The sequence below is a fragment of the Pristis pectinata genome, chromosome 1, assembly GCF_009764475.1.
Source record: "Pristis pectinata isolate sPriPec2 chromosome 1, sPriPec2.1.pri, whole genome shotgun sequence".
Classification (NCBI taxonomy): domain Eukaryota; kingdom Metazoa; phylum Chordata; class Chondrichthyes; order Rhinopristiformes; family Pristidae; genus Pristis; species Pristis pectinata.
Window position 1 is genome coordinate 17,639,420 of NC_067405.1, and position 27,390 is coordinate 17,666,809.

Consider the following 27,390-nt stretch of genomic DNA (forward strand, 5'->3'; position numbering starts at 1 on the left):
CAAGTTACCAACATTTTACCTCCACAAACCCCTAAAGATAATGGGGCAGGAAGACAAGTCGGTTAAGGCAGCAAACAATAAGCTTGCCTTTATTTGCTGAGGCAGAGAATATAAAAGCAAAAGGTCATACAGCTATACATAAAGGATTAGTCGAACTGCACATTTTACTTCCTCCAAATACCAATATTTTACTATGCTTGCAGTTGTGACCTGTCTAAATTTAAAACTATTAGAAGTTCCACTCACTTTAGGTAAGGATTTTTTATTGTAAACTTGTTGACATATCTGTATTCAATAACTTTGAGTGGGTGAAAAAACATTTATTTTGAATTGATCACTGTACAAAATATTTAAGCCACTTGAATTTTGGGGGATGAGGTACAAAATTAAACTAAAAAACTTAAAATGTACAACTTTTAACTTTCTGAGCACAAGAAACAACACAGCAAAGGCACCTTACGGAATTGTCTTCATGATTCATCAAAAGTTTCAATAGCACTTTCCACAAAATGAGGCATCAATGTTCTCAATATACTGTTGTTAGGTCTCTCTGGGTTCTTTGTTCACAAATTCTTTTCATTTGCCTGGATTTTTTCTTTTGACCTTCTTCATTTTCTTTGCTTTTTTCACTTTTTCAGCCAAAGAAACAGTTGATTCAGTTTGCTTTTCATAAGTCTTTTCAGAGGGTGGTACTTTGAATGTGATTTCATCATCTGTATCACTGAGACCCTTTAAAGACTGGCGTCGTTTTAGAACAGCAGGTGTGCAAACGGGAGTAGCATCCTGAATAAAAAGTTAGAAAATTAATATATGCAATTAGCACCAGATTAAAATAAAATGCATCCAATAAGTCAAACTGAGGTGCTGTAACTGCAAAGGAAACATTTCCAGCCTTATGAATGCCCATCATTAATCAGTCCTGGCAAGATCCACAAATCCTCTTTGCATTCTTTCTAGTGTATCTTCTCCTTCTGGTAATGTATTGGTATTGGTTTATTATTGTCACTTGTACCGAGGTACAGTGAAAAACTTGTCTTACAAACCAATCTTACAGGTCAATTCATTACACAGTGCAGTTACATTGAGTTAGTACAGAGTGCATTGATGTAGTACAGGTAAAAAAAAATAACAGTACAGAGTAAAGTGTCACAGCTACAGAGAAAGTGCAGTGCAATAAGGTGCAAGGAGGTCATAGGTCATAGTCCATCTCATTGTATAATAGTCTTATCACAGTGGGGTAGAAGCTGTCCTTAAGTCTGGTGGTACGTGCCCTCAGGCACCTGTATCTTCTACCCGATGGAAGAGCAGAGAAGAGAGAATGTCTCAGGTGGGTGGGGTCTTTGATTATGCTAGCTGCTTCACCAGGACAATGAGAGGTAAAGACAGAGTCCAAGGAGGGGAGACTGGTGTCCGTGATGCGCTGGGCTGTGTCCACAACTTTCTGCAGCTTCTTGCGGTCTTGGGCAGAGCAGTTGCCGTACCAAGCCGTGATACATCCAGATAGGATGCTTTCTATGGTGCATCGGTAAAAGTTGGTGAGAGTCAAAGGGGACAAACCAAATTTCTTTAGCCTCCTGAGGAAGTAGAGGCGCTGGTGAGCTTTCTTGGCCATGGCATCCACGTGGTTTGCCTAGGACAGGTTGTTGGTGATGTTCACTCCCAGGAACTTGAAGCTGTCAACCCTCTTGACCTCAGCACCATTGATGTAGACAGGCGTATGTACACCGCCCCCTTTCCTGAAGTCAATGACCAGCTCTTTAGTTTTGTTGACATTGAGGGAAAGGTTGTTGTCATGACACCATTTCACTAAGCTCTCTATCTCCTTCCTGCACTCCGATTCATCACTGTTTGAGATACAGCCTACAACGGTAGTATCACCTGCAAACTTGTAGATGGAGTTAGAGCAGAATCTGGCCAACTCTACAGTATTCTAGGTGTGGTTTGACTAATCTTTTAAGTATAACAGTATGACTTTTTGGTTTTATATTCTATGCCTCAGTCAATAAAAGTAAGTGTGTTGTATGCCTTCTCAACTTACTTGTTTGCCTGTCCCATTATCTTTTGGGATTTGTGGATATGTATCTTAAGGTCCCTTTGTTCTGCTGTATTTCTTAATATCCTGAAATGTGTTGTTTTCCCTTGCCTTGACTACCCTCCCAAATGCATTACCTCATTCTTCTCCAGACTAAATTCCATTTGCCACTTCTTTTGCTCACCTGAGTAGTCTATTGATACCTTACTGCAGTCTACAACTTGCTTCATTAGTGAACTTGATAATGGAATTCAATCTGGCTAAGTGTGAGGAAAAGCATAAGGTATCAATTGAAGCATAGAATTGAAGAAGAGGCAGGTCATGCTGGAACTGAGAGAGTAATTAGGCCGCAGCAATACAATTCTTATCACTAAACTGCAAGGAGGACATCATAGCACTACAGACAGTGCAGCAGAGATAGAGGAGGCTGGGGAGCTATAGTTATCAGGTAATGGTTAGGCTGGGATTTGCTTTCTTTGGAATGAAGGAGACTGAGAGCAGCTTTAAATGAGTTGTATAAAATGATGAGACACCAAGTGTGAACAGGAAGCACCTATTTCATTTAGTAGAGGAAACAAGGAAGCTGAGTAAATGTTTTCCCTCCTGAGTAGTTGGGGTCTGGAACACTACCTGAAAGGGGAATGGAAGAAGAAACCACCCACTTAAAGGACCCAAATGACCCATGAACAAAACTTACAAGGCTTTTGACCACGGGCTGGTAATGAAATTAACCCCAATAATTCATATTTGAACACAAATGGATCGAATGGCCTCTTTGGTGAATTTCAATTTGACCTGTCAAATTTGACCGTTTGACCTGTCAACCCCTTGGCCAATTTTAATAAGAAAATCAACCGTTTCTAATTCTCAATGGTAATTCAATGACAGGCATGCTTATTGGAGGTCAGGATTGGACTCCCCACAACTGAAACCCTGGGTCTTGTGGAGATGCATAGGTCACTGGGCATGACGTTGAAGCAAAATAAAAACAGAAAAATTAGGTGAATATGCAGCAGACTGCAAAGTACGTGGAGAAAAGGAAAATAACAATGGGTATTTTGGGGCTATGTCATCAGAACTGATGCAAACTCATCAACCTGAAACGTTAAATCTGTTTGTCTCCATGGATACTGCCTGACCTGCTGAGGATCTTCAGCATTTTCTGTTTTCATTTAAAAAATCCAGCATTTGCTTTTGTCCTATGAAAAATAAGTTAGATGGAAAATGTTCAGCACTCTAAAGCAAATCTTAAGCATCAAAGACCTATGTACCTGGAGACCAATCCCAGTAATTCTAATGGTGTTTCAGCTGAATCATGATTTAAAGAAAGGAGATGGAAATCAGAAGCTATATTCCTAATTCAGATACTGATTTTTGCTTGCTCCCAATATGGGTCTTTCACTGAAATATTAACTCTGTTGTTTCACTTTCCACAGATGCTGACTGACCCACTGCATGTTTCCAGTGTTTTCTGTTCATTTTATTTCAGATTTTCAGCATCTGCAGTATGATGGTTAACTACCTTTTCCCTTGTATTAGGCAAACAGAACATTCCCTATGATCTTTGAAAGCTGAGCATTCCCTGTTTGAAACTGTCAGCTGGAATTTCGAATTGATAGTGATCAAATGGATTTGTCAAATTTGTTGAGGGGGAGGGATCACTTGAGCTTCAATATTAAATATCAGTATTTGTTTAGCAGGATAACTGGAGAACGAGGACCCATGCCAATTTTATGGGCATCAAGCACTGGGATTCCTCTGATTTTTTTCGATCTCTAATGGAAAATGTAATTATGACAATGACAGGATTTAATATGATGTATCCAACTACTACAATCTATTGTAAAGGAACAGCATGCATGGTATAACATAGAAATCAAATACATTTCACTATCTATCTACAGTGTTTGGTTGAACATTTCAGCTTACCTGGCTGTTTACTGTGTCATTCAATTTTTTAGGAACTTGTTTTTTCTTTCGACGCATGGCTGCAGCCTGAAGGATAAGAAATAAAGTCATTCACATTCAGTATTCAGCTAAGTATTGCTCAGTAGAGCAACAAGCACCATAACTTGAAGAATATTGCAGATTTTTTTATGTAAATGATTTCCTATTGACAAAGGTCTCAGAAAATGGAAATCTTAATATATTTAAGTATCAGGACAGATGACCTTAACTGCAACCATTCTGTACAGATATATTCAAATCTGTACTATAATCTTTCCCTCATGTCTAAAGTTACAAAATAATTTAAAAAAAAAATCAATTCCATTCAAGAACACATCACAGAAGCCATACTAATAAATTAAAAGAAACACTGAAAACTTGCTGCAGTCTATAATGGGTTTAAGGTTAACATTGTGAGATACTTACTGGTCTATGGAGCTGCCCATTCCCAAGTAACCAAATTTAATGTAAATTTCAGTATCAAAGCACACAAAACACAGTACTCTGTAATGAGGGATCACCCAACCAAAGAATTTGAGTGAAATTAAAAACAGATCTGACAAAAATGTTAGCCAACAATTTGACTATTCCAATAAGATTCAATTATATGGGTGACGAACCACAGAGTAAACTTACAAAACCAGGAAAATCATAGTCAATTCCTTTCTCAGCAAGCCTTCTCCGTAACCGCCCTTCTTTCTCAAGAAGTCTCTGTGACATAATTTTCTGTTCTTTTGGGTTTCGCTTCTTGTTGTAGCGAGCAACTGCTGGGTTTGTAGGCTTTTTAAAAATTCTGTCGCAACCTTTGAAAAGTTGTGGATGTACTTTTTCTGGTGGAAGAACTTGACCTAAACAGAAAAACATTAGTAAATGTGTTCACTATATCTCTGGATGCAAGGGAACCTAGCATTCACATAGCACTTTAATAAAGATAAAATATTATAAAGATGTGTGATCTGTTTCTGACAAGGTCGGCAGACACATGGAAACACCATCACCTACAGGTTATCTTCAAAGCCACACACCATCCTGACTCAGAAACGTATTGCTTATCATCCATCATTACTGGGTTAAAATAATGAAATTACCCATGTAATAGCATTGTGGAGCTATCCGCATCATGGAATGCAATAGTTCAACATAATTCACCACTACCTTTTCAAGGTCAATAAGGAATGGTCAGTAAATATTGGCCTTGCAGCAATACCCATACCCTCATGAATGAATGAATAAAAAAATTGCAAATTGATTCCTGGACCTCTACCAGGGCGATTTGAGATAACTGCTGGTACTGTGCAATTGAATGTATTCAGCAATGTTCCTTTCAAGAACAGTACATCATATCAATGATAAATAAATAGTAAATACCTCACTCTCTACAATAGATTAACTTTATGAGGAAGATAGAGATGGGGTCATTCCAAATCAATCAAATTGAAAGCTTATCTTGTTTTCAGGTGGAAACACAAGAAAGATTGCCGATGCTAGAATCTGGAGCCACACACAAAGCGCAGGAGGAACTCAGCAAATCAGGCCGTATTTATAGATGGAAATGGATAGTTGATGTTTCAGGTCAAGACCCTTCATCTGGACTCAACCAGATGAAGGGTCTTGACCTGAAACATCGACTGTCCATTTTCGTCCATAGATACTGCCTGACCTGTTGAGTTCCTCCACACTGTGTGTGTTGCTCGTTTCCAGATGATTCTGCTGAGAGGCAGCTTGCAAGAGAAAGGAATGGTCCCTTGATACATCCTTACCTGGTTCCAGACTTAACATGTATGGCAGGGTAGAAAGAGGGTAAAGGCCATTGCAGATGATTCTCTAGCCTTTGACTCTATGGACAGGAATGGGACCAGTTTGGGAGAATTTTACACAGTTCAAGATCGGAGGAAAAGGGTGTTGCAGAAGGATGATGTGTTAACTACATTAAAATAGGTAAGAAATGTCAGTTTACCACAATGAGAAAAAAAAACTCATGTGAATGACTCTGATATGGCCCATTTCAGTGCTGAGACTGGCCAGAAACCTCCTTGGAAGGGTTCAAATGTGGAGTTGCAGTAATCCTAGACAGAGAATTAGGAGGCAAAGAGATGTTCAAAGACTTCCGAAAGGAAGCAAACATCTGCAAAGTGAAAGACTTAGCTCCTGATCTAACTGCTGCAGTGCAAAGCAGACAAATTACGTGAAGTACAGATTGAATAAATTCAGCTATTCTTACATCTCCGTCCCACCCCGACCACCAAAACTCAATTCATCTGCAGGCATTGTTCAGGTTTCAGACGATGACCTTCTGGAGATGATGTTATGCCTCTAGGATTGTACCCAAGCATGAATCAGTGCCAAGAAGGATGCAGAAGAACAGAAAATTTAATTCTAGTTCAACACAAAATTAACTTATCAGCAAGCAACTGGCAGGGGTTCAGTTTGTAGGAGATGCACAATAATCCTCATTTTGAATTCTTTAGTGGAAAATACTCACATTTCAAGAGCCTCTCACCAAATAAGTAGTTGTTCATGGTTTCTGCAACAATTTTGGCAACTTCATCACACTCAAACTCCACAAAAGCATATCCTTTGCTGTTTCCACTCTAGATTTTTAAAAAAAGGGCAAATGAAAAGATAGTATTTCCACAGCTTTTATACAAAAATATCCATGGTAATAATTAGAGGCTGTATCAAATGTTTATTGCTCAGTTATCATAAAATTATTTAATTGCATATTGCCAGCAAGGTTATAAATTATCAGTTTATTTCAAAAATAATTTCAATCATTTGTATGTTGAGAAAAGCCCCAACATAAGGAAATTAAAAACAAAATTATTTCATTCAGTACTATCAGCACGTCATTCAGTCTTTTTCTTCAACTTAAAACTTGCTTCATTCCTAACTTTTCCCAGTTCTGATGAAAGGTTATCAACCTGAAACATTAACTGTTTCTGTCTTCACAGATGCTGCCTGACATGCAGAGTATTTTCTGTTATTATTTCAGATTTCAAGCATCTGCAATATTTTGCTTTTGGATAAACAACTAATATACAAATTGTATAAGTAACTTGGATGAAGGCACCAAAGATATATTTGCTAAATTTGCAGATGACATGAAGGGATGTAGGTAAGTTAAATGAGTGGTTAAATATCTAACAAATAGTGTATTATATGGGAAAATGAAGTGGTACCTTTTGGCAGGAAAAACAAAACACCTTTTATCCAAACAATGAGAGATTGCAGAGCTTTGAGATGCAGAGGATTCAGGTGTCCCCCTGCATGACTTATGAAAGACTCGTATGCGAGTACAGCAAGTAATTAAGAAAGTTGATGGAATTTTATTTCTAGGGGAATTGAATAATAACATAAGGAGTTTGTGTTTCAGTGATACAGGGCATTGGCAAGACCACATCAGAAGTACTCTGTACAGTATTGGTCTCCTTATTAAAAAAAAATGCAAATGTGAGGGAAGCAACAGAGTAAGTTTACTTGATTAATACCCGAAATGGATAGGCTGTCTTGTAAGGAAAGGTTGGACAGGCTAGCCTTGGATCCACTGGAGTTTAGTAGACTGAGAGGTGACACAATGGTAACATAAGATTCTGAAGGTCGTCGATAGGATGGACGTGAAGAGGTAAATCTAGAAATAGAGGTCACAGCTTAAAAATAAAGGGTTGCCCCACTAAGACAGAGATTAGGCAATTTTTTTTCTTTCAGAGGATCATGAGTCTTTGGAAATCTTCATCAGAGAGCAGTGGAAGAAGAGTCTTTGAATACTTTCAAAGTGGTATACAGATTCTTGATAAGCAAAGGCACAAAAGGGTACTGTGCACTGGTATTGGTTTATTATTGTCACTTGTACCGAGGTACAGTGAAAAACTTGTCTTGCATAAATGAGAATGCAGAGTTGAGGTTACAATCAGATCAACCATGACTTCATAAAATGACAGACTTGAAGGATTGAATGACCTACTCCTGCCCCTATGTTTGTATATACTAGTTTCACAGACATCAAGAAGTTTGAATCTCAGTAGAAAGAATGTTAAGGAATATTAATAAATAATGCTGCCACCTGCTGCTTTAATCAAGCTTCTGCATTTTGTACAAAATATGCCACTACCTAACCATCATAAAACACAACCCAACTTTCCAATCAGACCTGTTTATTTTGCTGCATTATCGGAGAAGTTGCAAGTCAAACTAAAACTGGACAATCATCAGCAAATATCCTCACTTCTGACCTTATGATCTAAAAAAGGTTATGAAGAAGCAGCTAACATATGAAATAGGAGAAGGAATAAACCCTTTGGCCCTTCGAGGCTGCTATACCATTCACTAAATCATGACTGATCTACCTCAATGCCATTTTTCTACACATACCCATATTCCCCAGTTCTCTGAATGTGCGGAAATCCATCGGCCTGTGTTTTGAATGAAAGTAATGATCGAGTCCACAACCTTCTGGGAAAGAGAATTCCAAAGGTCCACCATACTTTGAGTGAAGAAATCCCTTCTTACCTCACTTGTAAATCCCTTATTCTGAAACAGATCCCCCTCAGCCTAGACACTTCGGCCATGGGAAACATCTTCTTTGCATCTAGCCTGTCAAGCTCTTCAAGAATTTTATAAGTTTCAATGCAATCTGTTCCAAATCCTCTAGTCCTAGCCTACTAAATCTCATGTCATAATGCTAGACTAGACCACACCCATATCCCCTCCCTTCCCTGGAACCAGTCTGGTAAATCTTTGCTGCACTCCCTCTATGGCAAGTACATCCTTTCTTAGGTTAGGAGATCAAACTAGACACAATATTCCATGTACAGCCTAAGCAAGACCGTATGCAATTATAATAAGACTTCCTTACTTCTGTATTCAAATCCTCCTGTAATAAAGACCAATGTTTAAACATTACAAAACAGTAGATGTAATTTTTAAAATTAAATTTAAATACAGCTCATAATATTCAACCATTGGCACCTAAATTAATCGTGTTATGAAATATCTAGCTATAACATTTGGACAGTGCAAACTTCATTCCATACAAATTAGTTATTTTAAAATAATAAATTCTGAATGTACAGTCTGCCTGTCCCAAGATCCAATCCAATGGACGACAGTATTACTTTGGAGATTTGCCCAGTGGTTGCTCCTTCTCAATGAGTGCCAATAATCTGTGGAGATACTACAAAAGTCAAACCTGCACTATTTGCTCATCATTAATGTAATTTCCTGTATATTCTCTGTTTTTTTTAAAGAAGCAGGAACACAAAGATTTTTCACTGGCTAACCCAAACACACAGCTTAATATGATCATCCTCTAAAGCTATCTCAACAGAGATTAGCTAAATCATAATTAAGATGCCCTACAATATGGATCAGTGTTTTACCAGATTATGTATTTTTGTAATAGCACACGTGTAGAGAAAGTGGAGTGTATTTCTAATGCTGGCCTCATTTGCATTCTACCAGAATAAGTTTGAAGCCATCCAAAGCTCTGCTGCTCTTCCCAAATCACACAAAATCTAACCTACAATGGATATTAAATGAAGCAAACTTCAATTTTAAAGTTCTCGCCCTTGTTCCTTCCCCAAAAGTCTGTGCCTCTTTTGGCTCTCAAATTCTGTTTCCTCGATCAAGCTCTTGGTCACCTGCCTGTTACTGCTCTATGGTTTGGCACCTATCTCGTTCACTTGGTAATAGACCTTTGAAGTTAGTTTGACGTTTTGCTAGGTTAAAAGATGCAAGATAATTACAAGTTACTGCTAGGCCAAATCAAGATAAAACACTGAAGGTCAGAAAAGTGATCCCTCTTTTCTAATTGTGATGTCAAAAACTAACTTGAAACATGATTAAGTAATCAAAATAGGAATCCCTCATCAAATTTCAAACTTTAGAGATGGTGTTAAAATTGGAAAACTAAAAACTTAGAAATAACGTGCGGTTTCACAAGAAAATAATGACAATGAATCAAAAATCCAAAAATGTTTGAATCTAAATATATTTCAAAAATATGAATTTGAATGTATTTCAAAGATATTAATTGTGCTAAGTGAAAATCTAATTTTCTATGGTTTGCTTTGGATATCCTTGCTCTAGGTATTTCAAGTAATACCATTTGTACCATTACACCTTTAAAAATAACTTCACAACAATGTGAACAAAAGTAGAAAAAAATGAACAATGTCTCTTGTTGGTATACTTACCAGTGGATGTTCAATAGTCATTAGCTTAGGGATATTTTATGCTTCATCTGGATTTTGCACAAACAAAATTGAAATAAAGAAATTTAAGGTTTGGGATACTTTCTGCTGTATCTTCTCATTACCTTTTTGCTACGTGAAAGACGAAGCCTTAGAACTGTTCCAAATTGAGAGAAGTATTTCCTGATTTGTGGTTCAAAGAATCCATTGGGCACGTGGCCCAAGTAAATTACACCGGATGTCAGCTTTGCAAACTGAAAGAGAAGAAAAAATATACATTAGATCCATGCAAAGTTCACATTTATTTTCAAATCACATTTTAGAACATAGAATGAACAAATCATGCATGGCACAATATTAAGATGCAGCAAAATAATTTCTTATTAAATTCTTTTTCAAGAACACCTGAACAAATGGCTGAAATCCCAGGTGAAAACGTGCAGTAGACAACCACTGGGGAGTGGGAACATTTCAGTCTGATGCACTAATAATTCACCAGACATTGCACACTCAAAATGATGAAAGTACAGTTGATTTTAATTCCATTCCAGCTTCAACATTTGCTTGCCAGCAGGAAATGCAAACCTTTGGAACTGTCAAATAAACTTAACATAAACTTACTTTCTGCCATTAAAGGGAATAGAAAATTTCACCTTGTACCTTCCATCCATTTGTAAGCAAGTATTACAGAAGCAGTTAATATTTAATTAATCCCAGTCACCAGTGATTGCAAATGCCTAGGGAAATCTAAATGAAAATCAGGTTTCAAAAACACTTCTTTCAGATCTGACAATCACGATCAGTTCTTTCCCTTCATTAAACTTGGTTACCTGACACTTTGTTACCATAGTTACTGTACTCTAGCTGTGCCTAAAGTGCCATGACACTTCAGTAAGTTGATTACTTTGATGAAAAGGAGAAACCAGATAAGATTACTAGTCTGATACAAAGCAGCATTCTCAGCTTTGAATTTGATGATTGTGCGCTTAAACTCATGACCTACTTTGACAATCCAGTGTTATACAGAGGACATGCCGAGTTGCTGATAGTATAATTCTCCCAATATTCTGGTGATCATTAAAGATTCCACATTAAAGTGCAAAGAGATTTCAAAACATCTTGGCTAATGAGGAACAGGACAACTGGGAATTTATTTCATTGCTTTTTGTGCAATCAAGCAGACTACAAAATAAGAAAACACTTTAATAGTCAACTGGAATCAAATTGGACAACATAATAGCAGAATTGGGATGCTGGAAATCTAAAATAAGAAGGGAAATATTCTATAGGTTAGGCTGAATTTGCAGTGAGAGAAGACAATGTTTCGAATAGATGAGTTCCATCAGAACTAAAAATAATTTTATTATATGCATTATGCACAAATGTAAATGCACTTTTAAGAATTGTGTGCATCATGTGACGTGGTGTGGCTTTTGACGCCTTGTTGTATCAACTCCAGCTATTCATTGAGTGTTGACTACCTTCACTGGAGGTTGTTATTTTGTAGTCCTCACCTTGTTACTGACCATAGTGAACAGCAAAATAAGATAGAAAGATAAGATAGATAGATATCTTTATTAGTCACATGTACAGCGAAACACACAGTTAAATACATTTTTCTGCGTAGTGTTCTGGGGGCAGCCTGCAAGTGTCTCCACGCTTCCGGTACCAACATAGCATGCTCACAACTTCCTAACCTGTACGTCTTTTGGAATGTGGGAGGAAACCGGAGCACCTGGAGGAAACCCACACAGACATGGGGAGAATGTACAAACTCCTTACAGACAGTGGCCGGATTTGAAGCTGGGTTGCTGGCACTGTAAAGCGTTATGCTAACCGCTACACTACCGAGCCTGCCCTAAAAATAAAAGAACCTCCCACCTCTACAACCATTCAGCCTGTCAACTCTATGTTGCCTATTGGCAGAATAATCCCATCAGTCTCATTCTCCACTCTTCCTCCACAATACTGCAAATTAGCCTTTGTTCAAGTGCCTATCTCATTTTCTTTCAAAGGCACTGGCAGATTCTGTTTCCACCAACCCTGGAAACAGAAAATGGAAACTACGAATAAACAATAGCTGTTAATGATTTACCCAAGGACAATGCTGCATTGACTACTGAGGTTTGGTTGACCTTGGTCCTGGAGTGTAGTCACCACAAATTGAACAGTTTTTCCATTTATTCTGAAAGTTACCCCACTCCCATGGGAGGTTTGCTGGAGGTGAGCTGCGAGGTGCACAATAGGGCAAGAAAGTTTGAGAAGCATGTTGGGCCAATGACGCAACTTTGTTTGATTGGCCTTCAATGAGACTGGTTCAGTTGTAGACCATTTTACTGGTATCATGACTTGTATCTCCACATGGAGGTAGCATAAGACAGAGAATAATTTCTGAGTGCAGCCAAATTTGGAATGGGCCCATAGTCCCATCCTATTAATGGAATCAACAGCTTTAGTGAGGTTGAAGGCAGCCATCTGTAGTGGCTCATGTTCCTCTCTGCATTTATATAGATGTTATTCAAAGAAGATTCTGTGCACTGTGCCTCTCGATGGACAGAATGCACACTGTGATTTGGGGGATTAGCTCTTCAGTCATTGGGAGGAGGCAGTTAAGGAGGACTCTGGTGATGACTTTCCACATAGAAGACGCCAGGGAGACCCCTCAGTAGTTACCATAATCGTACTTGTCTCCTCTCTTGATGATTATGCTCTGGGCTAGTTCCTATGGATTGGGAGGCAACTAATATAATCCCATTGATGCAATCCCGAAGAAGGCATGCCAGCGGCTCTACTTCGTTAGGAGTTTGAGGAGATTTGGTATGTCACCAAACACTTACAAATTTCTATAGATGTGCAGTGGAGAGCATTCTGACTGGTTGCATCACAGCCTGGTATTGGAGGCTCTAATGCACAGGATCGCAAGAGGCTGCAGAGGGTGGTAGACTCTGCCAGCTCTATCACAGGCACAACCCTCCCCACCATAGAGGAATCTTCAAGAGGTGGTGCCTCAAGAAGGCAGAGGCATCCATCACAAAGGACCCTCACCATCTGGGACATGCCTGCTTCTTGTTACTACTATCAGGGAGGAGGTACAGGAGCCTGAAGAAACAAACTCAATGACTTGGAACAGTTTCTTCCCCACCGCCATCAGATTTCTGAATGGTCCATGAACACTACCTTGTTATTCCTTTTGTTTTGCACTATTTATTTATTTTTGTAATTTATGGTAATTTTATGTCTTGCACTGTACTGCTGCTGCAAAACAACTAATTTCCCGTCATATGTCAGTGATAATAAACTCAATTCTAATGTCAGCATGGATTTATGAAAAGGAAATTATGATTCATGAATTTACAGGAACTTTTTTGATGTACCTAGTGTGGATGGGTGATAACCAGTATATGTGATATATTTGGACTTTCAGAAGGATTTCAACAAGGTCCCACACAAGAAATTGATGTGCAAAATTAAAAGAATAATGTAGAAATAAAATAGAAAACCGGATGGCAGACAGGAAACAGAATAGGATAAACAGGTCCTATTCCAAGTAGCAGGCAGGGCCGAGTGGGGTATCACAGGATTCAGTGCCAGTCAAACAGATATGAATGACTTAGATGAGGGAATTATATGTAATAAATCCAATTTTGGAGAATGACATAAAGCCAGGGGGATGGGGTGAATGGTGAGATCTATGAGAAGGATGTAGAGAGGTTGATTAGGTGGCCAGACGCACAGGCAGATGAAAGATAATGTGAATAAATATGAAGTTTCTGCAAACTAAAGGGTGATAGATTAGAAAAAAGGGCAGGATGTAATGAGATGTCCTTGTATGTCGGTCGTTGAAAATAAGTATGGAGGTGCAGAGTGTGGTTAAGGCGGCAAACAGTATGTTGGCCTTCATAGCAAGAAGAATTGAGCACAGGGGCCGGGATATCTTACTGCATTGTACAGCTTTGGACACCTTATCCAAGGAAGGATGCTCTTGCTATTGAGGGAGTGCAGCAAAGGTTCACCAGAATGATTGCTAGAATGGCAGGACTGACATAAGAAGAAATTTTGGGACAATTGGGCTTATACTTTTTAAGAGTTTATAAGAATGAGGAGACTTCATTGAAATCCTGATGGAACTGGACAGTCTGGATGCAAGGATACTCCCTATAGTGGAGTCCAGAATGAGGGGTTGCAGCTTAAGGATGTGAGGTTTGCCTTTTAGGTCAGACAATGAAACATTTGCTAATGCAGTGGTCAACCTGTGGAATTCTCTACCACAGAAGGCAGCTCATACCAAATCATAAAATATACAGTAAAACTCGACTAATCTGTGAACCAATTGGAAATCCCAGTGGTTTGGCACCTGGCTCACCAGGTGACATTTGCATTTTCCACTCATGGGGCCCCAGTTCCCGTGCTCTCTTCCGCCCCCCAGGTCCCTGATTTCCACGCTCCCTTCCACCTGCTGGAGCGTTGGTTCTCATGCTCTCTGACCACCAGCTAGGGCCCTGGTTTCCTATGCTTTAAACACACCTGGATATGTTGGCCACCCTCCCGTGGAACTTACCAGGTTCACTGAAACTTTACTGTGTAGCATTTTTTAAAAAAGTAAACTAGAAGTGTACTGCAGTATTAATAAAATAACATGATACTTCAGAAAATCCACTGGTCTGGTACCTAAAAGTCCCTAGTGTTACAGAGATACTTCAGAAAATCCACTGGTCTGGTACCTAAAAGTCCCTAGTGTTACAGATTAAGAGTTTTACTGTAATTAGAGAGTTGGATATAGTTCTAAATATTAAAGAGATAAGGGAAAATGCAGAAAAAAAATACTGAATTTGGATAATCAGGCACGATCATATTGCACAATAAAAACAGAAAATGCTTCAAAACTCAGGACAGGCAGCATCTGTGGAAAGAGAAAAGGTCTCTGCATGCTGGGGACTTTGAGACATTGTGGGCCAAAGGGCCTGTTCCTGTGCTGTACTAATCCAAGTTCAATGAATGATGTGATGAGGAAATAAAAGCAGAAAATACTGGAAAACCTCAGGTTAGGCAGCATTGGTGGATCAAGGAAGTGTTAACATTTCAGATCTGGTACTGGAGTCACAAGAGAGACTGGAATGTGGAGCGAAAACAAAACCAAACTGGTGGAGGAACTCAGCAGATCAGGCAGCATCCGAGGGAGATCGGGGGAGGGGGGAAAGAGGGAGATCGGGGAATGGTCGACATTTGGGGTGGAGACCCTGCATCAGGTAACGTTTCTAGTCCATTTCAACACGTGAGACGTTGGACAGAGAGAGACGGCAGACGCTGCAGTTTGGAGCAACACATAATCTGCCGGAGGAACTCAGCGGGTGGAAGGGACTGTGATTCTCTCCACAGCTGGGCTCCTCCAGCAGGCTCGGGGTTTGTGCTTCAGGTTTCCGGCATCTGCAGCTCACGCGGCGGCGGCCGGCGTTCCCGGGAGCTCGTGCCCGCGGCCGCGTGACGTCACCGCGCTCGCTCCCCGGGCCCGACCGGCGTCGGCGGTGACGTCACCGCGCTCGCTCCCCGGGCCCGACCGGCGTCGGCGGTGACGTCACCGCGCTCGCTCCCCGGGCCCGACCGGCGTCGGCGGTGACGTCACCGCGCTCGCTCCCCGGGCCCGACCGGCGTCGGCGGTGACATCACCGCGCTCGCTCCCCGGGCCCGGCGTGGGTCCGACCGGCAGCGACGTTGCCGCCGGTTCACTGCCACCTCGGCCGGACGCTCGCAGGTCCGGCAAAGGAACACGCCAGGCGGGGGACTGGGGACCCAAGTGGCGGCGTCGGCGTCCCTCCCTGAGCCCCGAGCTCCCTCACCTTCGGCTGCTTCTTCATCCCGTGGAGCTTCCGCTGAAATTCCTTCTGCAGCCTGGGCTCCAGCGACAGCGATTGCTGGGCGCGCCCTCGGCCGGCGGCCTCGCTCTTCGCCTCAGCCATGGTCCCCATCGGCCGGCAGGTCCTGGGCGGCCGAACTGCAGCTGCTCCCGCCAACCCACGCGGAGGGAGGCGGCAGGCTGACAAGGCGGAACAAGAGCTCCCCACACGCAACCTGTTCGCAGCACCGTGACCGCGCCCCCTGCCGGAGTGGAGGAACTCGCGTCACCGCAAACTCCAAGCCGCAGACTCCAGAGAAACAAAGGACTCCTACCCTTTTCTCACCTTAACTAGGACCCATCCCCTGGGGGATCTGCTTTCCCCACCTCCCCCGCACCGGCTTATCACTATCTCTTATCTGCATCCACCTATCACCACCCTGTGCCCACCCCGCCTCCCCTCTTCTGTCCGCCTATCACTGCTCTGCTTTTCCCTCCTATATATTGGGCTTCCCCTTTTCCTGTCTTCAGTCCTGAAGAAGGGTCCTTGACCTGAAATGTTGACTGCCTGATTTTCTCCTTGGATGCTGCCTAGCCTGCTGAGTTCCTCCAGTATCATCTTGTTTTTCATCCAGACACTCAAAACTGGCTGTTAATAGTTGCAGTACAGAAACAGGCCCTTCAGCCCAATACATCCATGCCAACCAAGGTGCTTAACAGAGCTAGTCCCATTTGCCTGCGTTTGGCCCATATCTTTTTAAGCCTTTCATATCTATGTACCTGTCTAAATGTCTTTTAAATGTTACAATTGTACCTGCCTCTATCACTTCCTCTGGCAGCTTGTTGCACATACCCATCACCCTCAGTGTGAAAATCTTACCCCTTTAAGTCTTTCTCCTCCCAAGTCTATGCCCTTTAGTTTTAAGTTCACTGGGAAAAAGACTGTGATCATTCATTTTCATCATGATTTTATATACCTCTATGAGGGCACACTTCATACTTCTTTGGTCCAGGGAAAACAGTCCCACCCTGCCCATTTTCTCCTTATAGCTCAAGCCGTCCAATGATGGTGACATCCTTGTGAACTCTTTCTACATCCTTTTCAGCTTAATGATATCTTTCCCAGAACTGCACACAATACTCCCAAATGTGGTCTCACCAGTGGCTTGTCTAGTTGTAACATGGTGTCCCAACCCTTGTACTCAGTACCCTGACTGATGAAGGCAAGCATGCCAAATGTCTTCACCACCACTCTGTATGGATGACATGCAAAGCAAAGCTTTTCACTGTATCTCGGTACTGTGACAATAATAAAACAATTACCAATTAACTGTTGTCACTTTCAGGGAACTATGTTTTTTACCCCTAGGTCTCTCTGCTCTACAACACTCTTTAGGGCCCTGCCATTCACTGTATAACTTCTGCCCTGGTTTAACTTCCCACAGTGCAAAAGTTCAATTCCAGCTGCCTTTCCTTGGTCCACTTTTCCAGTTGATCTGATTTCTTTGGTAATCTTAGATAACTTTCTTCACTGTCCACTATACTACCAGTTTTGGTGTCATCCACAAATTTACTAACCATGCCAACTACATTTTTATCCAAATCATTAATATAGATGACAAAAAACAGGGGACCAGCACAAATCCGAGTGGCACATCACAGCTGTCGAATTTGAAGAACAACTCTTCATTACCTCCCTCTGACTCCAACCACCAAACCAATTTTGTATTCGATTGGTTTCTTCACTCTGGATCCCTTATGATCCAACCTTCTGGACCAGCCTACCATGCAGGAGCTCGTCAAAGGCCTTGTTAAAGTCCATGTGGACAACATCTACTGCCTTGCCCTCATCGATCCTCTTGGTCACTTCTTCAAAAAACTCAGACTTGTGAGACGTGACTTCTCACGCACAAGGCCATGCTGACTACCTCTAATCAATCCTTGCCTTTCCAAATCCAAGTAGCTTCTGTCTCTCAGAATCCCCTTCAGTAACACTTCCACCACAGGTATTAGGTTCACCGGCCTGGTTTGTCCTTGCAGTCCTTAAACAAAGGCACAACATTTGCCATCCTCCAGTCTTCTGGTACCTCGCCTGTGGCTAACGATGATACAAGTATCTCTGCCAAGCCCTCAGCAATTTCTTCCCTGGCTTCTCACAATGCCTTAGGATACACTTGGTTAGGCCCTGAGGATTTATCTACCGTTATGCACTTTAAGACTGCTAGCACCTCTTTTGTAAAATTGATATGTTTCAGGATATCGCTATTCTCTTCCCTGAATTCCCTAGCTTCCATGGTAAATGCAGATAAAAAATATTCATTTACCACCTCGCTCATCTCTGTGGCTCCACACATAGACAACCACATTAATCCTAAGGGGACCTGTTACATCCCTAGTTACCCTTTTGCTCTTAATATAGAATCACTTAGATTCTTCTTTACCTTGTCTGCCAAAGTCAGCTCATGGGCTCTTTTTGCCCTCCTGATTTCCGTCTTAAGTGTACTGCTTCATCCCTTATATTCCTGAAGGGATTTACTTGATCCCATCTGCCTCTACCTGACATATGCCTCCTTTTTCCTGACAAGAGCCTCAATGTCCTTTGTCAACCACAGTTCCCTAAAACTGCCAGCCTTGCCTGCAATCCTTATCTGCAATAAAAGGCAGAAAATGCTGGAAATATTCAGCAGTTCAGGAAAAAGAAACAATTACCATTTCAACTCAATAACCTTTCATCAGAACTGATAAAAGAAACAGATATAATTGTAGTTTCAATACCAAGACAGACAGGTCATAGAGTCACACAGTAGCCCACCAACCATCAAGTACTCATCTACAATAATCCCACTTTATTGTCCCCAGATTCCCCCATTGTACCACTTACCTATACACTATGGGTAATTTACAATAACCAAATAACCTCCCACCCTGCATGTCTTCGGGATGTGGGAGGAAACTGGAGCACATGGGAGAAACCCACATGGTCAAAGGGAGAATGTGGAAACGCCACACAGCCAGCACCAGAGGTCAGGATTGAACCTAGGTTGCAGGTACTGAGAGGCAATAGCTCTATTTGCTGCACCACTGTGGCATCTGTTAGAGGGTGAGAGTGTAAGGCAAAGGGGACGGAATTGAAACCAGCAAAGAAACAAGAAATGGGTCCAGAGGGAGTGTGAACGGGAGTACAGAAATATACTCTGAAATTGTTGTGCTTGAGTATGGCAGGGTGTAAGTCTGATGTTCCTTGAGCTTCTGTTAAAATGCATTGTGTCAATGTGGGAGTCTGAGGACAGAGAGGTCAGAGTGAGAGTGGGCCAGAGAACTGAAGTGCAAGGTGACCATAGAATGCAGACAAATGTTACCTCACATATTTGGTTAATCATCTGGGAAGAAAATAAATAATGTTCAGCTATCAAAATCATTTTCAGACTTTTTAACCATTTCAAACAATGCACATAAAATCTTAAATTGAACACTGGTGCAACCTGTGAATGTGTATTAGATCACATGTCCAACAAAATTTGCATCCACTCAGTCGTCCAATAAATTTGCCATATGTTGCAATTTGGGATACCCGAGGTGGAAAATTGTATTTTTGATTAAAGCATTGGACAACGCAGCCGAAAACTCTGTGCTGTTTTGTCACATCGACTGTTAAAGATCTTATATTTGTGTATTAGTGAGTGAAGGCTTATCAATCAATTGATCGGTACGTTCGCGTACATTTGTGTTTCTTGTGAAGTGTGTTGTACACAGAGATGACCTCATTGTCCAGGTATGTCCTCTAGTGGCAGTAGTGCAAAATTCAAATTTCAGAAAATGATTTTAAAAATGGGATGGGAAGGATGAAAAAGGGAGTTTAACAGATCAAAGGGTAGCCATGGGCACTCTCATAGGCCTTATCTGTGCTGGCTTTTTGTTGGCTACGTGGAGCATTCCCTTTTCCAAACCTATTCTGGCACCTTCCCCCCCACCCCCCCAGCTCTTTCTCTGCTATATTGATGACCGCATTGGTGCTGCTCCTGCACTTGTCATCAGTTTCATCAGCTTCAACACCAACTTCCACTCTGTCCTCAAATTCACCTGGAATATCTCTGACTTCTCTTCCTTTTCTGGATCTCTCTGATTTCTCTGTCTCCGTCTCAGGAGGTAGACTTGCTTCTGACACCTTCTGTAAACCAACTGACTCCCACAGCTACCTTGACAATACCCTCTTTCACCCTGCCTCCTGTTAGGATGCCATCCCCTTTCTCTCAATTTCTCCATCTCTACCATATCAAGATGAAGCCTTTTGCTCTAGAGCTTCTGAAATGTCCTCCTTCTTCCGGAAGCATGGCTTCCCCTCTGCCATAGTTTTTGGAACCCTCGCACATATTTGCTCCATTTTCAGCATGTCAGCTCTGACCACCCCTCACCCCCCAGCCACAAAAGCAGTGATTTACCTTGATCCTGACCTTTCATCCCACCAGTCTCCACATTCAACACATTATCCTCCACCATTTCTGCCACCTCCAACATGATCTCATCACGCGTCATATCTTCCTCCCCCCTCCCCACCCTTTCTGCTTTCCACAGGAACCACTCTCTTTGGCACTCCTGGCCCACTCATCCCTCCCCATGCACCCCTCCCCAGCCCCTAGCACTTTCCACTGCAACTGAAGGAGGTGTAACACCTGGCCCTTCAACTACCCCACCACCAACACCATCCAGGGACCTAAACATGTATTCCAGGTGAGGCAGAGGTTCACCTGGACCACTTCCAATCTGCTCTACAGCATCCGGTGCTTACAACGTGGCCTCCTCTACATTGGTGAAACCAAGTGTAGACTAGGCAACTGTTTTGTGGAGCACCAGCGTTCTGTCCATAATGGCCATCTCAAGCCTCCAGATGTATGTCATTTTAACTCTCCCTTCCACTCCCCCACCGACCTGTCTGTCCTCGGTCTTCTCCGTTGCTACAGGGAGGACAAATGCAAATTAGAAGAACAACATCTCATCTTCTGATTGGGTAGCTTACACCTCAATGGTATGAACATTGAATTTTCCAATTTCAGATAACCCGCACTTGCACTCTTCTCCCACACACACTTGCCTGTCCAACCAGTCCTATCCTCCCTTTGTTCATCTCTCCTTACCTGGTTCCATCTGCCATTTATCCCCTCCCAATCTGGTTCCACCTATCCCACCCACCTGTGCACTGCTATAGAACGGCGATCTTTCCTGTTCCCTCTCAGTCTTGATGCAGGGCTTTAACGCAAGACTTTGACTTAGACCATCTGCCTCCACAGATGCTGCTTGACCTGCTGAGTTCTTTCCAGCATTGTATTTGAGGTCAGAGTGGGAGCAGGACTGAGAATTAAAGTGGCAGGCAGCAGGAAGCTCAGGGTCACTTCTGTGTGACTGAATGCAGGTGCTCCAGAGAGCGATCACGTAATCTGTGCTCGGTTCCTCCAAAGCAGAGGAGACCGCACTGTGAACACTGAATGTAGTAGACTGGATTGGAAAAAGTGCAAGTAAATCACTGCTTCACCTGGAATGATTGTTTGGTCCCTTGATGGTGGGAAGGGAAGAAGTGGATGGACAGGTGCATGGGAAGATGCTGTGAGATGGGGACTGGTGGGTGGGGATGAACGAGCAGACCAGGGAGTCATGAAGTAAATGGTCCCTACAAAATGCAGAAAGGGGAGAAGATGTGACTGGTAGTGGGATCATGTCAGAGCTACTGGAAATTGCAAAGGATAATACATTGAATGCAAAGGGTGGTGGTGTGGAAGGCGAGTACAGGTCCTCCCTGGGTTATGCACGCCTGAACTATGGACACCTGAACACACGAGCGAGCTTTTGGGAGACAGGTGGGATGGATGAAGATGGATTTTCTAGCTGCTGCAGGGCTGCAAGCATCTTTCACTGGGTGGGAATGAGGCATTTCCATGTACCTTCTGTCTCCAACTCTCCCACCCCTCTGCCTGAGCCTGAAACAATCAGGGGCTGGGTCGAGCTGAGCAGAGCTGGGAGGGATGAGCAGTCAGTGAGGGCTGCTCTTTCTGCACCTGCTCGGTCCCCCGTCACAGCTGTTTCTGTGATCCTCTCCCACACACTGTCTTTGTTCATTTCCGACTTACGAGAAGTTCGGGTTGTGAACAGTTCTCAGGAATGGAACCCTGCCATAACCTGGGAACCTGGGGGATTCTATCTTTATTCTCTCCAGGGGGAGAGTGGAGAGAGCAGGCGTGCAGGAAATAGATGAGATGCAGTTGAGAACTCCACCATCTATGGCAGAGGGGAAGACACAAAGGGGGCGGTGTACATGCACCTGTCTATATCAACGGTGCTGAGGTCGAGAGGGTTGACAGCTTCAAGTTCCTGGGAATGAACATCATCAACAGCCTGTCCTGGTCAAATTACGTAGATGCCACGGCCAAGAATGCTCACCAGCGCCTCTACTTCCTCAGGAGGCTAAAGAAATTCAGTTTGTCCCCTTTGACTCTCACCAACTTCTATCGATGCACGATAGAACGCATCCTATCTGGATGTATCACGGCTTAGTACGGCAGCTGCTCTGCCCAGGACCACAAGAAACTGCAGAGAGTTGTGGACACAGCCCAGCGCATCACGGATACCAGCCTCCCCTCCTTGGACTCTGTCTTTACCTCTCACTGTCTTGGTGAAGCAGCCAGCATAATCAACAAACCCACCCACCCGGGTCATTCTCTCTTCCATTGGGTGGAAGATACAGGAGCCTGAGGGCACATATCACCAAACTTAAGGACAGCTTCTACCCCACTGTGATAAGACTATTGAACGGTTCCCTTATATAATGAGGTGGACTATGACTTCACAATCTACCTTGTTGTGACCTTGCACCTTATTGCACTGCACTTTCTCTGTAGCTGTGACACTTTACTCTGTACTGTTATTGTTTTTATCTGTACTACCTCAATGCACTCTGTACTAACCCAATGTAACTGCACTGTGTGATGAATTGATCTGTATGATCAGTTTGAAAGACAAGTTTTTCACTGTACCTCGGTACAAGTGACAATAATAAACCAATACCAATACATATCAGGAAGGAGGAGGACATTTCAGAAGGCCTCATCACTAGAACATATACAACGGAGATAAAGAAACTGGGAAAAAAATGGCATTCTTATAGGAGACAGGGTGAGAGGAAGGTAGCTATGGGTGTACTTGGGCTAGTAAAAGATGTTAGTGGCTCATCTATCTCCTGAGGTGGAGCCAGAGAGATCCAGATAGGGAAGGGAAGTGTCAGAGATAGACCACATAAATGTGAGAGCAGGGTAGAAATTGGCATCATTTTCTAGTTCTGCATTAGTGCAGGATGCAGCAGTGATGCAGTCATCAAAACATCAGAGAATGAGTTGGGGGAGTGGTCCCAGATAAACCTGGAACAAGGACTGTTTCATGTATCCGACTGAATAACAGATGTAGCTAGGGCTCATGCAAATTCCCAGAACTATACCTTTAATCTGGAGGAAGAAGGTGGAATCAAAGGAGAAGATGTTGAGCATCAGGATAATCAACTAAGTGTTGTTAGAGGGGGATTGGTTGGACCTCTGTTCAAGGAAGAAACAAAGGGGTCTCAGACCTTCTTGATAGCAGATGGAGGTGTAAGGGGATTGAATTCTGGACCATAGTTACACCATGACCATCCAACATCAGATCATTATCTCCTAGACTATGACAGATCTTGTTTCATCAGGAGATCTTCCAGCTTGGTAGTGCCCCAACCCTGCACTGCCCCCTTCTACCTTAAACCCAAGGTCCACAAACAATCCTGGTCCAGTAGACCAATTGTTTCAATCTGCTCTTGCCCTACTGAACTTATTTCTTCCTACCTTGACTCAATCCTGTTACCCCTGGTCTGGTCCCTTCCCACTTACATCCATGTCCTTTCACCCTGCCTCCTAGAAGGACATTATTCCTTTTTCCCAGCTTCTTTGTCTCAGACTCAAAAATTTTAGTAAAAGTATATAGAAAAGAAAACAACTAACTGTGTAAAGTAATTCAGTATGTAATCCATGGCAGGCCTGTCAATATTGTCATGGCTGCAGCATTTGAAACCTCCTGGACATCAGTATGATCCAGGCAAACATGTCTGCTATAAATGTTTGTGCTCGAGGAGCTTCAGCTCAGAATCATTGAGTGGGAAGCTGAGATGATGACACTGTGATACATCGGGACGGGGTATGTCACCTGGATTCTTTGTACTCGGGGTATACGCATAGTGTAGGGTGTTCTGATTTGGTTGGTGTTCAGGGACAGGGAGTGTGACTGCAAATGAGGCGGGTAAGGTGACCCAGAGGGCAGGAGTGCAGGAGCCTCAGCCTTTGCAATTGTCCAATGGGAGTTTGTAGTTTGTTGGGATGAGAGTAAGAGCTTCAGAGGGATGAGATAACGGGTCATGATACCATGGTACAGGAAGCCATTCAGTTAGGGGGAGCAAACAGGAATGTAGTGGTAGTAGGGGATGGTAAAGTGAGGGGCATTGACACTGCTGTTTGCAGCAAAGAGCAAGTGTCCAGATGGCTGTATTACTGTCTGATGCCACAGTTCAGAATATCTGCTCTGTGCTGGAGAAGAACTTAGAGTGTGAGGGTGGAGGATTCTATTATCCAGTAACAAGTAAGTACCAATGACATCGGCAGGATAAAGAAAAAGGTCCTGCGTAGACATTGTGAAGAGCTAGGTACTAAATTAAGAAGCAGAACTTCGATGTGGATGTGGGAGGCATGATTAGTAGGTTTCTGGATTACATAAAGATTTGTGGAGTTGTTGAAAGTGTGGAAGATAGTCTTAGGCTGCAGAGAGATGTTGATGTGTTGGTTAAATGGCCAAGAAGTGGCAGATGGAGTTCAATCCAGACAAATGTGAGTGATGCATTTTAGGGGCATTAATGAGGCTAGAACATACACTATGAACACTTAAAGAGTATTGAGGAACAGAAGGATCTTGAGTACGTGTCCATAGATCCTTGAAGGTGGCACCCCAGGTAGATAATGTGGTTATGAAGGCATATAAGATACTGGGAAACTATAAAACCTTGGTCAGACCTCAGCTGGAGTACTGTGTGCAGTTCTGGTCACCAAGGTATTGAAAGGATGTGATAGTGCTGGAGAGGGTGCAGAGGAGATTCACCAGAATGTTGCCTGGGTTGGAGCAGTTCAGTTATGAGGAGAGAATGAGGAGAGATAGGTCTGTCCTCCACTAAATTGGTATTGGTTTATTATTGTCACTTGTACCGAGGTACAGTGAAAAGCTTGTCTTACAAACTGATCATACAGGTCAATTCATTACACAGTGCAGTTACGTTGAGTTAGTACAGAGTGCATTGATGTAGTACAGGTAAAAACAATAACAGTACGGAGTAAAGTGTCACAGCTACAGAGAAAGTGCAGTGCAAAAGGTGCAAGGTCACAACAAGGTAGATTGTGAGGTCATAGTCCATCTCATTGTATAAGGGAACCGTTCAAAATAGTGGAGGCAATGCATCAAAATTGTGAAGTAATAAGTGAAAGAGTAGAGTTATACAGCACAAAAACAGGCTCTTTGGCCCACCGTGCCTATGCTGACTATAAGGTGCTCACCTATACTCATCCCATTTACCAGCACAAGCCTGTAGCCTTCTCTGCCTTAGTGATTCAAGTGCTTGTCTTGATGCTTCTTAAATGAGAGTTTCTGCTTCCACCCTTCTTTCAGGCAGTGCATCCCAAACTTGAACCACCTTCTGGGTGAAAAAATTCCTCCTTATGTCTCCTCTAAACCTCAATGTAAACCCATGCCTCTGGTTATAGACACCTCTGCTGTGGGAAAAAGTTTACTATTTTCTCCCATACCTATGTGCCTTAGATTAGGGTAGTTTAGTAGAGATTAGGCTAGAGAGAAAGATGTTAAAATGGGAAATGATAAACAGACCAGGACAAGGATGAGTGGCTGTGTCTATAGATTATAAATTCATTGTGCAAATGGCTGTGTTTTAATGTGTTTGGTGTATCATGTTAGTATTTGGGTTTGTGTGTTTTAAATAAGTGGCTAGTGAGTGAGCTGAACACTTTGTTAGTGAATGAGTTTGTGTGTGTTAAATCTATTGTGTTTGTAGGTGGGTTGGAATGTGTTATAAATATCATTTTAGCAGCTGGGTGTTTCTTGTGCTATGGATTTGTTAACGGTTCCCTCTGTATCACATGATTCCCCAATGCATTTTAACCCCAGGTCTCTCTCTGGGTATGCCACTTGTTTTGCAACTTGGCTGAGTATGATACTCAAAAGTCCATATGGTATGGGACTTCACAAATTTGAAAGAAAAATTAATTGTCCTGTATGACTTAAATATCTAATTTTCCCATAAAACCAACTGAGACTGTGGAGCAGGGCTGGGAACCCTAGTTCAGCCTCAGCTCCAGGTGATGACGTTATCACAGTTTACCACAGACTTTGAACTATGTGGTGCTATGTCTGTGGCTGCAGACCAGAGAAAACATCCTGACTTTCCCTGATGTCTGCCAGTTCCCTAGAGTGCACCTGATACCAGATTAGATCCACAAGGAACATGGGATGTGAGCCTTACCAAATGCCTTACTAAAGTCCATGTAGATAACATCCACTGCCTTACCCTCATCAAGCTCCTTTGTCAATTCCTCAAAAAACTTGATCAAGTTTTGAACAAATTTAGAGTTTGTAAGGCATGACCTGCCCCGCACAAAGCCATGCTGACAGTCCCTAAACAGGCTATACTTTTCCAAATGCGCATAAATCCTATCCCTTAGTATGCTCTCCAATAGTTTCCCTACCACTGATGCTCACTGGATTATCCCTATTTCCCTTCTTGAACAAAGGCACAGCATTTGCTACTCTCTAGTCCTCTGTGACCTTACCTGTTGCTAGCGAGGACATAAAGATCTTTGTCAAAGCCCCAGCAATCTCCTCACTTGCTTCTTTCAATATTCTGAGATATATGCCATCAGGCTGTGGGGACTTGATGCTTTTTCAGAAGACTCAGCACTATCTCCTCCTTAATTTATAAATGTCCCAGCACATTAGCATGCCCCACTCTGCCTTCACTATCCTCCAAATCCTTCTCCTCGGTAATACTGACACAAAGTACTCCTTTAGTACCTCAGTCACATGCTCTGACTCCAAGCACAAATTCCCTTTATCCTTGAGTGGACTTACCCTCTCCTTAGTTATCCTCTTTTTCTTAATACAAGTATAAAATGCCTTGGGATTATCCTTGAGAAACAAAGGACTGCAGATGATGGAATCTAGATGAAAAACACTATAATGCTGGAGGAACTCAGCAGGCCAGGCAGCATCCATGAAGAAAAACAGGTCCTTGATCCTGCTCCCCAAGAACATCTTGTGGCCCCTTTTGGCCT

At 42.4% G+C, this 27,390-nt stretch overlaps 1 protein-coding gene across 1 annotated transcript; it reads right to left on the bottom strand.

The window, feature by feature from the left end:
* Positions 1-305: 305 nt before the first annotated feature.
* Positions 306-16,327, bottom strand: nifk (nucleolar protein interacting with the FHA domain of MKI67). Its single transcript, XM_052021633.1, has 6 exons — positions 16,002-16,327; positions 10,293-10,421; positions 6,462-6,570; positions 4,616-4,827; positions 3,962-4,027; positions 306-783 (listed from the first exon to the last, which is right to left on the bottom strand). The coding sequence occupies exons 1-6, from the start codon at positions 16,128-16,130 to the stop codon at positions 577-579; spliced, it is 852 nt and encodes a 283-aa protein (XP_051877593.1). The 5' UTR covers positions 16,131-16,327; the 3' UTR covers positions 306-576.
* Between the last annotated feature and the right edge of the window lie 11,063 nt (positions 16,328-27,390).

What these genes read in the sequence shown, in the direction of transcription:
- nifk (XM_052021633.1), bottom strand. Translation starts at nt 16,130, where the DNA reads ATGGGGACCATGGCTGAGGCGAAGAGCGAGGCCGCCGGCCGAGGGCGC. An exon ending in GGATGAAGAAGCAGCCGAAG is followed by an intron (nt 10,422 to 16,001) that starts GTGAGGGAGCTC and finishes CTTCTCTTTCAG; the next exon opens with TTTGCAAAGCTGACATCCGG. An exon ending in ATGACACAGTAAACAGCCAG is followed by an intron (nt 784 to 3,961) that starts GTAAGCTGAAAT and finishes CTTTTTATTCAG; the next exon opens with GATGCTACTCCCGTTTGCAC.